Source organism: Ochotona curzoniae, unplaced genomic scaffold (assembly GCF_017591425.1).
Source record: "Ochotona curzoniae isolate NIBS_2020 unplaced genomic scaffold, NIBS_Ocur_1.0 scaffold_3208, whole genome shotgun sequence".
Lineage (NCBI taxonomy): Eukaryota > Metazoa > Chordata > Mammalia > Lagomorpha > Ochotonidae > Ochotona > Ochotona curzoniae.
Window position 1 is genome coordinate 31882818 of NW_024467106.1, and position 13307 is coordinate 31896124.

Here is a 13307-nt window from a genome sequence, read left to right on the forward strand (position 1 = left end):
TAGCTAAATCCTCCCCCTTCAAGCGCTGGGATCCTGTAGGTGCGAGTTTATGTTCCATTGCTTCACTTCCCTCCTAGTTCCCACTTGTGCCTGGGAAAGGAGAGGAGTATGGCTGAAAGCCTTGGGACCCTGCATCCATGTGGGAGATAAGGAAGAGGCTTCTGGCTTCTGGCTTCAGATTAGCTCAGCTCTGGCCATTTCGGCCAATTTTGGACTGGACCAGCGGTTGGAAGATCTTTGTATCTCTCCTCTATAAATCTTATCTGCCTTTCCAGTAAAAATAAATAAATATTAAGAAAAAGATGCGGTTTGCTGCAGGTGGATATATCTGAGAACCCCAAGCATCCTGACTGAGGATCACATATAGTATATTCCACTTCATGTAAATAGTAGTGGTTGTATTAAAAGGGACAGCTTTTGCTGTTACATAATTCTAGAATTGGAGTGTTTTTTTCTGAGGTACATACCCTTCTCTGCTCACAGATTGTTCAGATGGTTTGTTAAATGTTTTGTCCAAACAGTGGCTTTAGAGCATCTTCTGTATTGAACCAGAACCAAAATAATCCCTCAGTATTTCTGGAGTTTTGGTTGTGATACTTACACTAGGCAAAAAAAAAAAGAGACCAGGCTGTGGTCTGGTGTATATGATTTGCTAATGTACAAGGGAAAAAACTACGTTGCTTGATTAAACAAGCTTCTCTTGAGTTCATATGCTGTGAGAAGAGCACTTACGGGATTCAGATGTTTCCTACCAGGTTGTGTCTTGGTATGCTGTCTTAGCTAGAAGATTCGACGGCTTAGCCTTGGGTCTTTTCATTCTCATTTTGTCAGCGTCATTTCTGTGGGGTGACAACCTAAGAAGTGATGATTAAAACCAAGATTACTGGGGAAAGCCCTTTGTATCCTTTTCATCGAGTCTGGGAATTACCAGAAGACAAATATCCCGGAAATGTGGACATAGTAAGTTGATAGGTAATAGAAATTTTTTCACAATGATTGTGTGGCTAGTTAAAGCCAACCAGTCTTTTCGGAAGTTCCTCTTCCAAGAGAGACCTTAGTCGGGAGGTCCACTCCTGGTACTTGTGGTTTGTAATAGTGTAATTGTGCATGAAGTGCTTGGTTGTTCGGTAGCCAGTTTCTTCATCAGATAAAAATGTGTTTTTAAACTCCAGAAAGCAGTGTCTGGCACTGTAAGTGTTAGTGTAACACTTCAGAAACCTGTGTGTTTAACCCCAAGAGGCAAATGATAAGGCTGGATCACCTTTCTCCCTCCAGAAGAATTCGAGATACAATTTTACTACAGTAAGCTGAAGGTTTGTGTATGTATGATAAGTGCTCTGAATGCAAGGTGGGTTTTGGCCAGTATGGTAACATCAAGCTATGTCATAAAAGGAAAAGCAACGATGGAAATAAGAGCTCACATCGTATGTATATATTATACACACATGTATATAGTCCCAGATAACTATCTAATAAATTGCATAGAAAGTTTGTAGGGTACGAAGTGCATGTCCAATCATTAATTCAACTCAACAGTGGCAAATGTTGAGTGGTATGTTACCCTTTCCCGTATTTGCAGCCTGTTGAAGGCTTTCAACCATTTGAGACCATAGGATTTTTTATTTTTTTCTTTTGAGAAACTGTCAATGCAAGGACAAATTACTAACTTCCCTTGTCAAATGGGAATTCAAGTTGCATAGGCGCTGGCGAGACCATTCAGTTCCAGTTTTGACCAGCAGGTGGCGTTTTGTACTCAGCCTCTGTGGGTAAATTTGAGTTGAAGCTTAAGTGTGACTAAAAAGGAAGCATGGGTTCTGACCTGTTCTTTTCTTCCAGTTGTATAGGTAAGAGGTGGAAAGAGCATTAGATTGGTTAGTGTGGACTTCACCTTACAGCACCTCACTATCTAACACCTTACTTTCAGGAAACGGGGACCAGGGCATGTGTGGCTATAAGCAAGGGGAAACCATGCTAAGATTAGGGTTCTCTAGGAAGCCTTGAAGTAGTGTAAGCTGTGCCTTGAAGGTGGGAAAGTGTGGTTTGAACAAGATGGGTTTCTCTTTTTTTTTTTAAAGATTTGATTTTTTTTTTTTTATTGGAAAGTAAGGTTTACAGAGAAGATCTATTTGCTGGTTCACTCCTCAAGTAGCCACAACAGCCTGTGCTGAACCGATCCAAAGCCAGGAGCATCTTCCAGGTCTCCCCCACGGGTGTGGGGTCATCCTCCACTGCTTTCCCAGGCCATAAGCAGGGAGCTGAAAGTGAAAAAGCAGGTGGAATACAAACCAGCGTCCATATGGGTATCCTGGCGCATGCAAGGCAAGGGCTGTAGCCACTAGGCTACTGTGCCGGACTCTGAACAAGACAGGTTTAACCAATGTAAAGTTAGGCTAGTGGGAGAGTATAGGAAGGACTGGAACAGTCAGGGACCATTTGTAGAGAACCTCAAATGCCAAGTATGAATTCTGTCAAAGGTGAGGGGAATTTTTGCCGGGCAATGTTACACAGCTTGCTTTTTAAGTTTATTTAGTGGAAAGGCAGATTGGATTAATGGAGAGAAAGGCACAGAAAGATGTTCATCCACTGGTTCATTCCCCAAATGGCCACAACAGGAAGAGCTGAGCTGATCAGGAGCCAGGAGCCTCTTCCAGGTCTCAGGTAGGTGCAGGGTCCCAAGGCTTTGGGCTGTCTTCTGTTTTTCCAGGCCATAAGCAGGGAGCTGGAGAAGTGAAGCAGCGGGACACAAACCAGTACAGTTATGGGCTCCTGGCACCTGCAAGTTGAGGATTTAGTTGTTAAGCCATTCCACCAGACCATTGCTTTTTTTTAAGAGTGGCAGAAAATTTTACACAAGAATTTTTAAGTGTGTAGTATAGTATTGCCTCTCGCAAATTGTTATGCATAGACAACTGATTCTTAATGTTTTTATAAAAGCATTAATCTGTATTATGAAGAAATATAAGCAAAATTTTAAAGTTATTTCCAATACCGGAGATCACCGTCTTGATAATTTTAGTGTATATTTTTCTGGGTCTCTTCTGTGTATGTTAATGTTTGTAGATGTGGTATTCCTTTCTAAATTGAGATCATATTGCTCTGTTTTTTTTTAAAGATTTATTTTTATTATTTTTTCATTGGAAAGGCGGATATACAGAGGAGAGACAGAGAGGAAGATCTTCCGTCCGATGATTCACTCCCCAAGTGAGCGCAACGGGCCGATACTATGCCGATCTGAAGCCAGGAGCCTCTTCCGGGTCTCCCACTCGGGTGCAGGGTCCCAAAGCTTTGGGCCGTCCTCGACTGCTTTCCCAGGCCACAGGCAGGGAGCTGGAAGGGAAGCGGGGCTGCCGGGATTAGAACCGGCGCCCATATGGGATCCCGGGCGTGCAAGGTGAAGACCTTAACCACTTGCACCAACGCGCCGGGCCGGGCTCTGTATTTTTAAAAGGCTGTTAATCTCTCCTTTTCGACAAGCTTGAAAGCATGATGAATTTATATCCATAGCATATTCAGAGTCCCTGAGTAGCAGAGATTATGTTCATAACTGTTTTAAGCAAACCAGTATCATACCAAACTTATTTGAAAAAGTTACAGAGGGAGTGGCAGAGTGAAGTGCAAGTTTCCATCTGTTGGCTCGTTCACAAATGGCTGCCTGGGCTTGACCAGGCTGCTTTCTCAGGTGCGTTAGCTAAGGAGCTGGCTAAGGTAGAGCAGGGAGAAGTCAAACTGGTGCTCATGTGGGACCTGGCACTGCAGGCAGTGGCTCTATGTCCTGAGCACGGCGCCAGTTCTATCCTGCCAAACTTAGAACCCTGAATCTGTTGAAGCAATCCTCCAGATTGCTGTAGCCATGCAAAAGGTGATCGAGTAAGAAGTGATGGCACTAAGACAGTGATGGTGGACACTGAGAGGTAAAGATGGTTTTAAAATATGTTGCATAGCTACAATTGACATGGTGGATCAGGGAGGAGGGCAAAGAAAAAGTCAAAGATGGCAGATTTTACCTAAGTATTAGATGAATGTATAACCTTCTGTAGAAACATGCATATTGGAGGAAAAGGTTATTAAGAAAATGAGTAATGAGTAAGGTTTTGGACTAGTTGAGAATGCCCATGGACTATTGATAATGTTGCATTGATGTCTAGAGGTTTTTAAATGTTTGGCAATAGACCACTTTTTTTGGGGGGGGGGGGAGATTTATTTTTATTGGGAGGCATTTTTATAGAGAGAAAGATTTTCCATCTGCTGGTGTACTCCCCTGGTGGTTGCCACAGCCAAAGCTGAACCAATCTACAGCCAGAAGCTTTTGGGTCTCCCATATGGTTACAGGGTCCCAAGGCTTTGGCCCATTGTGCTCTGGTTTGCTAGGCCATGAGTAGGGAGCTGGATTGGAAGTGAAGCACCTAGGACATGAACTAGAGCCCATAAGTGATGTCAGCACTTGAATGTAAAGGATTAGCCAGTTGAGCCACTGAACTGGCCGTGGTCCGACTTATGAAATGTGCTCAGTATACTAAAACGTGTTACAGTGAAAATTGGATATCATTGGGAATAGGAGTTCAGAATATTGTCTCACAGTGTGAAACTAGTAGCAAGCATCTGGCTCAGCTGTTTCCCTCCCTAGGTGGTCACAGTGCTCCAAGGCCTAGGCCAGGTCAAAAGCAGGAGTTTCATCAGCTCTCCCACATGGATGGCAGGGTCCCAAACACTTGGGCTATCTTCCATGGTTTTTCCAGGGACATTAGTAGGGAGCTGGATCAGAAGCGGAAGAGTTGGGACTCAGCAACCAGAGCTGAACTAATCTGAAGCCAGGTTCACGTGGGTGCAGGGGCCCAAAGACTCGGGCCATCTTTTATTTCCCAGGCCATAAGCAGGGAGCTGGAGGGGAAGTGGAGCAGCTGGAACAGGAACTAGCACCTATATAGGATGCTGATGCTGCTGGTGCAGAATTAACCTATTGAGCCGCAACACCAACTGTGTAAATATACCTGTCAAGAGGACTTGGGTTGGTCATCAACCAACTTCAGAGTCCCTGGATTGTCTGAATGATTCCATTGTACTCAGCAGTGTCCTTGAAAGTGGAAGGAGCAAAAAGAGACCAGATGAGATGTGAAGACTTGCCCTGACATCTTTGAGGGTGATAAAAGGGGCCTGTAACCAAGGAATACAGCCTCCAGAAGCCAGGAATGGCCAAAGGGTGAACCTAACCAAAGCCTACAGATGGAACAATCCTGCTCAACACTTTGGCTTAGTCAGTTTTGTGGTGATTTGTTAAAATTCCTAATGCTTCCTTTACATGACAAGGAACTGTGTTTCCAGATCTTGAGTACGGCGGATAAAGAAGGGGGCCCTACTTGGGACCAAGGACCACTATCTTGATCCACACTAGTTACGTTTATGAAAGTGGATGTATTTTTTCTGTTTGCTTGCCATGACAGGGGACCACCACCTCAAATGTGCTCCCCTGACTCTACAGCCTCACCCTGTACAGTAGGGATCTGTGAATTTGAGAGGTGGTCACCGGTGTAGTCTGGAGCAGGAAGGGAAGCTTGAAAAATGTTGAGCTTTGCTTGAGAGGGTGTGGTTGCTACAGCAGCTGAGAGGAACCTGACATTCCCAGGACCTTGAACTCCAAAGACAACGTATGATTCATCTCGGTGTAGCTAGTTTATTTAGAATTTCTTGCTTTCTGCCTGATTTGGCTTCAGGCCTTGGGGAACTGGGTGCCAGCACTACCACCAGCCTTTATTGGATTGGATTTAGTGGGCAGGGGTTCCTTGGGAACCTAGGACCATGGCTAATGCCTTTTGAAGATCCTAGGTGAGGGGAGCCTGGGGTGCGGGAGGGCAGAGATGTGATGTGTGTCCTTGGGAGGGCCCAGGGACAATGCCTACTTTGGTGAAGGTTGTGCATATCCCTTCTCAGGCACTGGATGCTCACAGCCTTGGTGGGGAGCTGCTGGGGAAGGGTTGGGGGTTGTGGTCTCTGGCTTTGGTGCTGAGAGTTCCCAGAGGCTTCCAGTACACATGGGGCCTGGACAGGGTGGCTCTTTGCTGTGACTGTGGATGATCCCATCCTTCCTCTTCCATGCGCTCCTGCTTGACATTTTTTAGGGCCTTCTCTCTTTCTGGCTGGAGTTAGGGTTGAGGCTTGGTCCTGTCTTTTGCCTGAAGCCAGAACTGGGTTTGAGAGTTTTCCCAGACCTGGCCAGTCCCATCCAGCTTCCCTCTGAACACATGGGCCCTGGGACAAGACCTGGGCCACCATCTTCCTCTTTATTTTCTCCTCTCTGTGGGGCCCTTGCTCTGCCTTGTCAGACCCTTGTGACTGAGTCTGGGAGGAGAAGCTGGGGGAAGCCTGGACAGGTTGAAGTGCTGTGCTCTTAGCTTCTGTTAGAGAATGATGACTTGAAGAGTTGGGGCACAGCCCAGGGAGACGAGTCTGCCTTGGGGGGTAGGAGAAGAATCCTTGAGAGTCTGGAGTTGTGGCGCTCGGGACAGGAGAGCTGCACCCTGGTTCGCTTGGACCAGGAGATCTGGAAGCAGGGCTCTGCTGCAGTTTCTTTAGGGTGAGTTCTAACTCTCGACTCCATTGCCAGGCTTGGGTGTTGCTCTGAGTGAGCACCTGTGGGACCACCATTCCCTGGGAGGTTGGGGCTTCCACCTGGGTCCCTGGAACCTGGCTGGAAAAGCCAGGCTCAGGAGGCTCAATCCTCAGCACTTCAGCTGTGGAGGGAGACCAGACTGTGGACTGCAAGGCATCCACTGTCTGAGGGCTGGGGTCCTGGGGGACCTCTCTTGGTTGCACTTTTTCACATACAGGTTCAAGGTCAGTGTGTGACAGTGGCAGAGGGACAGAGTGGGAGCTGGGAGCTGGGAGCTGGATGGCACAGCTGTTTTCATTCTGTTCCACTACCTCACCCTCAGGTTTACAGTTACTTTGATCTTCAAAAGATGCACTGCTTATCTGGTACTTTGAAACAGACTTTGGGAGTAGTTTGGGATCCCAAACGGGGGCCACAGGAACATGGTTTTGTTTCTGCCCCCTGTCCCCTGCACCAGGCTTGTAGTCAAACAGGACTCCTGGTAGACCTTGGGGTAAGCCGCAAGCAGGGAACATGGAATCCCAGGGGTTCTTTTTCGCTCCCATATCCCCATGTCCAGCCTCGCAGTTCAATAATCCCCCACTGGGACCAACCCCAGGGGGCTCTAGTATAATATCTGGGGGTGTCCTGAGGGCCAGAAATGGGGTTTCAGAAACCCATGAATTCCTGGAACATCCAGCAACCTTCTGTGTGGCTTCTGATCCAGGGAGGCCTTCCACAGTACTGAGTACATGCTCTGTAAAGGGGGCTAATGGTGCACTGGGCCCGGGGCATGGGGCGTCAGAGGCCCAGAGAGTCTCTGTCTGCACACTGATCTCCCCAAAAGCTGTGGGCTCGGATAGGGCTCCCTTGGGAGCTGTCACCAGAGACTCTAGTGTTGAGGAGGAGGGCAGGCCGGGAGAAGAAGCTGCTTCTACAGAAACTGGGAAATTTTGTCTACTCTGCATGTCTGCCCTGTGAGTCTCAGATGCTGGGCTGGATCCCTGAAGTGCTGGGTTGAGGGCCAAGCCTGAGGGCTCTGCCCTGTTTCCTGAATTTTCTCTCCTTCCCATCTGAGCCTCAAATGCTAGGGGATGCTGACTGTGGCGTTCCGGCAGGGATTTTAGGAGAGGGCAAGAGGGTGGCATTGGAGCCTCAAAGGTCTGCGGGGCCTCTCGATAGCCTCTAGGTCCCAAGAAAGGTGCACAGTGTCCTCTGTCGGGACTCACTGAGGATTCTGACAGAGAAGCTACATGTTGATAGTTGCTTGTCATTAGGGACTGAAGGGTCATGGGACTCAGTTTTTGTTGTGCGATTCCCCAGTGAGTCTCATAGCCAGGTGGAATTCTCAAGGGGTTGGTTCGCTGTACTTCTGTCGCAGGAGCTGGGGATTGGCAAGGTGCCAGGGTTGGGAACTTGGAGACCTGAGTGTTCTCTTTTTGCCCTTTAGTATCCCGGAGGACTTTGGAAGCAGACAGGCCCCCTGTGGGGTTCATTCCCTGGAGCCCTGGCAGTGAGGCTGGGGCTGAGCCAGGAGCTGGCATTGCCAACTCTAAGGGTTTCGGGTCGTCATTTTGCCCCGTGGTGCTCCACTGGGCCTCACACCTAACTGGGACTCCCAAAGAGCTGGAAGGACACAACACAGTGGCAAGGAGTGAATCTGGCTTGGGCTGGTGGAAGCTGGGGTCCCCTGACACCGCTCCCCGCACCTCAGATGAGAACTTGGTGGGTTTGGTTATCTGGGATTCAGGCCGAGGGAGGACTTGGTCTCCCCAGTGAACCTCTCCCTGCTGTGTAGGCCACTGCCCTTCAGCACTGGATAGGATTCCCTTGTGGTCCACAGCCAAGGGCATAAGGCAGAGGGGTGCTGAGGGGCCAGGAAGGGAGGATGGACATGGAAGCAGGGGAGGATCAGGGCCTGTTCCTTCCACATCTAAAGTACATGCTTCATCAGTGGGAAACGGAGTTGGGGAGTGATGCTGAGGAAGGAGCAAGTTATACCTCGGCAGGAAGGCAAGCCTGTTGAAGAAGACAGAAGGACAAACATAAAACTTAAGAGGAGAGGAGCCATTTCTGTCCAGGAAAATGGCCTCCAAAGACTCGCTGTGCAGAGAGGGCAGACCCCAGAAGAGCTGGCTTTTCCTCTGTGGCAAGTGGCTTCCTGCTGTGGTCTTGTGCTCTGGGGGTAGGTTGGTTAGGATCTGGAAGGTGGGGAAGGATCCTGAAGCACTTACGGGGTGGGTGAATGTTTTTTCTGATGTCCCTGTGGCCTTGGGAAGGCCCACTGAGCGACAGGATAGCTGAGGAGGGGCAGTAGTGACTTGCTCTTCTATGGAAGCTCCTTGGGCAGAAGAACGTGGTTCCACAGGGTCTAGAGACACTTCCTCCTCCTCCTCCTCCTCCTTCTCCTCCATCCCCTCCTCCTCCTCTTCCTCCTCCTCCTCCTCCTCCTCTTCCTCTTCTGATTTATGCTTCCACAGGCAATCCAGGAAAGCCACATGGTGCAGAAGCGATAGGCCCTAGGAGAAGAGAAAACTGTGATCAGGCATTGGAAGGAAGCCTTTGGGGAGATGCAGTGTCACGAAGCCCTCAGTCTCTGATCTCCTTGCTGAGTAGACGCTCAACCCGAGCCATGTGGAGAGCACCATTTCCTCACATAACCCTATGTGTCTCATCGACTACAAAGCTCGGGCCAGTGGTCACTCAGCCACCCCTTTGGACTGTGGTGCTCCACTGGGCCTCACACCTAACTGGGACTCCCAAAGAGCTGGAAGGACACAACACAGTGGCAAGGAGTGAATCTGGCTTGGGCTGGTGGAAGCTGGGGTCCCCTGACACCGCTCCCTGCACCTCAGATGAGAACTTGGTGGGTTTGGTTATCTGGGATTCAGGCCGAGGGAGGACTTGGTCTCCCAGTGAACCTCCCTCAAGGGGAGGGATGGGACCTTCAACTGGGTCCATCTCTGCTCCAGCAACCCCTCATCTGATCTCACACATTACCAGCAGTCATTGACATGGCTGCACATCTGAGATCACTCACCTTGCCTTGCACCTTGTCCCCAGACCACCAGGGCTGAAGCTGTTGCCACTTCCCAAGATGGTGCCACCTCCGGATCTGCCAGACCATGAACAAGAATAGTGTCACCAGGCTTCCCGGGCTGTGGAGGCAGCTGCTGCCACAGTGTCTGCAGGCCAGGGCGTGTGTTAGCTGGTCCCAGAGAGGCCCCATGTCTCCTCCAGCCCCAAACAAGTCCTCCAGCAGCCATTGCATTATTTCTCAGCCAAGTGGCAGTTAACCCTGAGGTCTTCGCTACATCATAGAATATAGAACCCCCATCCCCTTGGGGGAGGGGGGTAGGAGGATGGCAGGCCTAACAGCCTTCTCCCTGAGTTTAGAGATTGCTTCCTTCACATGATTCATATTTTACATGGTGGCATCTGAGTGGTCCCTTTTGGGTTCATTACCACAGTCATGATCGTACTTTAGGCATTGTGACAGGAACATATGTTCTAACACTGAAGTGCCTCATTCAAACTCCAATGCTGCTATTTTCTACCCGTGGAACCCTACACATCCCCCTTAAACCTGTAAGGGTCTCAGTTTCCATTATTGCCACATGGGATTGTTTCGAAGATTATGTGACAAAATTGGTGTGTCTTCAATCAACATGTGGTACATAGTGAACCCTATATGGTAATTTGTTTCTTTTAAAGTTTCCTGATTACAGACCTCCTCCCCTCATAGAGTTTGTCCCATCTTTTTTTATACTTGTGTCAGCTGTGAACTGTCTTATTCAACTTTGATATCTTAAGGAAGTACTTATGCTAAAAATGACAAGTCCAACGCGAGCCTTTCTCATTTCTCCCCTCTTTGCTCTAAAATCATCACCCTGTGTTGTCTTGCTTCCTTTCAGGCCACGTGATGGTTGTTACCTCCTTTATAAAATGCACTGGTCTCGTCCTTACCAAAGGCTGGCGGTGTCAGAGAGCTGAACTGAAAGTGAAGCAGCTTAGGTTCTCTAGCTCCAGCACTGATTAACCAAGTGATCTTGACAAGCCGTGAGCTGACTCTGGGAGTTGAAGCTGGCTTACAGTACACATAGAGATCAGATGGATGCTCCCTCTTGAGGTGGCAGAAAATTATCAGTCTGAAAGCTGAGTGCATCGCATTTCAGCTGGAGGAAAGAGAAATATGCACAGAGCCGTGGAGGTGGAGGACAGAGCGGAGCTTCTACCAGCCTGGGGAACTGGTTACTTGTTGGGGGCTGTTTTCCCAGAAGAAAGGATTAATGCTGTTTGAGGAATCAAGAAAATTAGGTTACAGTGCAGAGAGCAAGAAAAGGACAGTTAAGCAGAAAGATCAGCAGGTGCAAAGGTGTTAGGACAGAGAAAGTGTGGTATTGCAGGCACTGAAGGTATATAGTCTGTCAGCAGGATTGAGTCTGGGGGAGGCCGAAGGAGATGCAGTTAAAAAGATTTCAAAGCTAAGGGACCCTGCACCCGCGTGGGAGACCCGGAAGAGGTTCCTGGCTCCTGCCTTCGGATCGGCGCAGCACCAGCCATTGCGGTCACTTGGGGAGTGAGTCATCAGATGGAAGATCTTCCTCTCTGTCTCTCCTCCTTTCTGTATATCTGACTTTGTTATAAAGAATAAATAAATCTTAAAAAAAAAAAAATTTCTGGGCCCGGCAGCATGGCCTAGTGGCTAAAGTTCTCGCCTTGAACGCACCGGGATCCCATATGGGCGCTGGTTCTAATCCTGGCCGCTCCACTTGCCATACAGCTCCCTGCTTATGGCCTGGGAAAGCAATCGAGGATGGCCCAGCCTTGGGATCCTGCACCCGTGTGGGATACCTGGAAGAAGTTCCTGGATCCTGGCTTCAGACCAGCATAGCATCGGCGTTGTGCTCACTTGGGGAATGAATCATCGGATGGAAGATCTTCCTCTCTGTCTCTCCTCTTCTCTGTATATCTGACTTTCCAATAAATAAATAAATCTTTTAAAAAAAATTTCATTGGGCCCTGGATACTAGGCTAAAAAGGTGGAAATATGGGCCTGGCGCGATAGCATAGTGGCTAAAGTCCTTGCCTTGAACGCGCCTGGTATCCCATATGGACGCTGGTTCTAATCCCAGCAGCTCCACTTCCCATCCAGCGCCCTGCTTGTGGCCTGGGAAAGCAGTCGAGGACAGCCCAAAGCCTTGGGACCCTGCACCCACGTGGGAGACCCAGAAGAAACTCCTGGCTTCTGGCTTAGGATCGGCTCAGCTCCAGCCATGCGGCCACTTGGGAAGTGAACCTCAGACAGAAGATCTTCCTCTCTGTCTCTCCTCCTTTCTGTATATCTGACTTTGTAATAAAAATAAATATTAAAAAAAAGAGGTTTGAAATTTATCTTTAATGTAATGAGGAACCTTTGAAAAAGTTTGTGTCTTGGAAAGAAGGGCAGAGAGATAGAAGATAAGAGATGTCAGGAACTCTCACTTTCGTTATATCAAAAGATGAGGCCTGGGGTGCCAGGGGATGGGTGGCTAATCTTGACGCCTCCAAGCACTGGCATCCTGTATGGGCATCAGTTCATGTCCTGGCTGCTCTGCTTCCCATCCAGCTCCCTGCTTGTGGCCTGAGGAAGCAGAGGAGGACGGCTCTAAACTTGGAACCCTGTACCCACATGGCAAACTTGGAAGAAGCTCCTGTCTCCTGGTCCCAAGGCTTAGGGCCATCCTCTACTGCTTTTGAAGGCCACAGGCAGGGAGCTGGAAGGAAAATGGAGCAGCCAGGACATGAACTGGCACCCATTTGGGATTTCAGCACCTGTAAGGTGAGGAGTTAGCCATTGAACCAGCGTACCAGGCCCTTTTGTACCTATTTTTTTTTTTTTTTTTGAGAAAAGGCAGAATGACAGAGAGGTTCAAACAGAGAAAGGAAAGGAGAAGAGAATATTTTCCATTCACTGATTCCCCCAAATGGTCCCAACAGCCAAGTCTTGGCCTACCCGAAACTGATAGTCCAGGAGCTCTGTGCTGGTATCCCACAGGGATGATGGTGGCCAAGCTTGGGCCATCTTCTGCTTTCCTAACATTGATAGGAAGCTGAATTGGAAGAACAGCCAGAACTCAAATTAGCATTCTGATATGGGATGCCAGCATTGCAATTGACAGTTTAACCTGCTTTGCATGACACTAACCCTTAATTCTCGATTGTTCTTGTGGTCTTCCACACACGTGCAGGGTCTGAGCTGTCCTTGACTGCTTTCCCAGGCCACAAGCAGAGCCTGAATGGGAAACAGGGCCGCTGGGATTAGAACCGGTGAACATATGGGATCCCGGCGCGTTCAAGGCGAGGACTTTAGCCGCTAGGCCACGCCACCGGGCCCAGTGTCATTGCTTTCTGCTGTAAGTGGCATTTATCTTGCTTTTCAATTGAAACACCTTAAGTGTGCTTAAACTTCATAGCCTGGTAACAATTTCAATGTCTGTGGCCTTTATATGTCTTATTTTTTTTAGTTTGTATTTCCTCATCTATCACATGGTATGCTTGATACATATATTTTTAAAGATTTATTTTTATTGGAAAGGCAAACTTACACAGAGTGCTAGCACTAGACAAAGAGGGAACTGAGCTGTCTGCTAATTCATTCCCTCCGATGGTTGCAAAAGTCAGGGCAGGGCTGGGGCAAAGCTGGGAAAGCAATGCAGGTCTCCTGCAAGGACAGCAAGATCCC

The 13307-nt window shown here is 48.5% G+C and overlaps 1 protein-coding gene across 1 annotated transcript; it reads right to left on the bottom strand.

Annotated features, from left to right (window-relative positions):
- Window positions 1-1004: 1004 nt before the first annotated feature.
- CUNH9orf131 (chromosome unknown C9orf131 homolog) lies at window positions 1005-9854 on the bottom strand. The gene is made up of 4 exons (XM_040963594.1): window positions 9624-9854; window positions 8387-9102; window positions 5895-7231; window positions 1005-1138 (listed from the first exon to the last, which is right to left on the bottom strand). Exons 1-4 carry the CDS (start codon window positions 9852-9854, stop codon window positions 1005-1007), a joined length of 2418 nt encoding a protein of 805 aa, XP_040819528.1.
- Between the last annotated feature and the right edge of the window lie 3453 nt (window positions 9855-13307).

Bases quoted from the DNA above. Each gene is read 5' to 3' on its own strand.
- CUNH9orf131 (XM_040963594.1), bottom strand. From the start codon at position 9,854: ATGCAATGGCTGCTGGAGGACTTGTTTGGGGCTGGAGGAGACATGGGG. The intron at 9,103-9,623 runs GTGAGTGATCTC...CTCTTCTCCTAG, and splicing joins GGGACAAGGTGCAAGGCAAG to GGCCTATCGCTTCTGCACCA. The intron at 1,139-5,894 runs GTAGGCATTGTC...TATCTGATGAAG, and splicing joins TATGCACAACCTTCACCAAA to AAACTGGCTACCGAACAACC.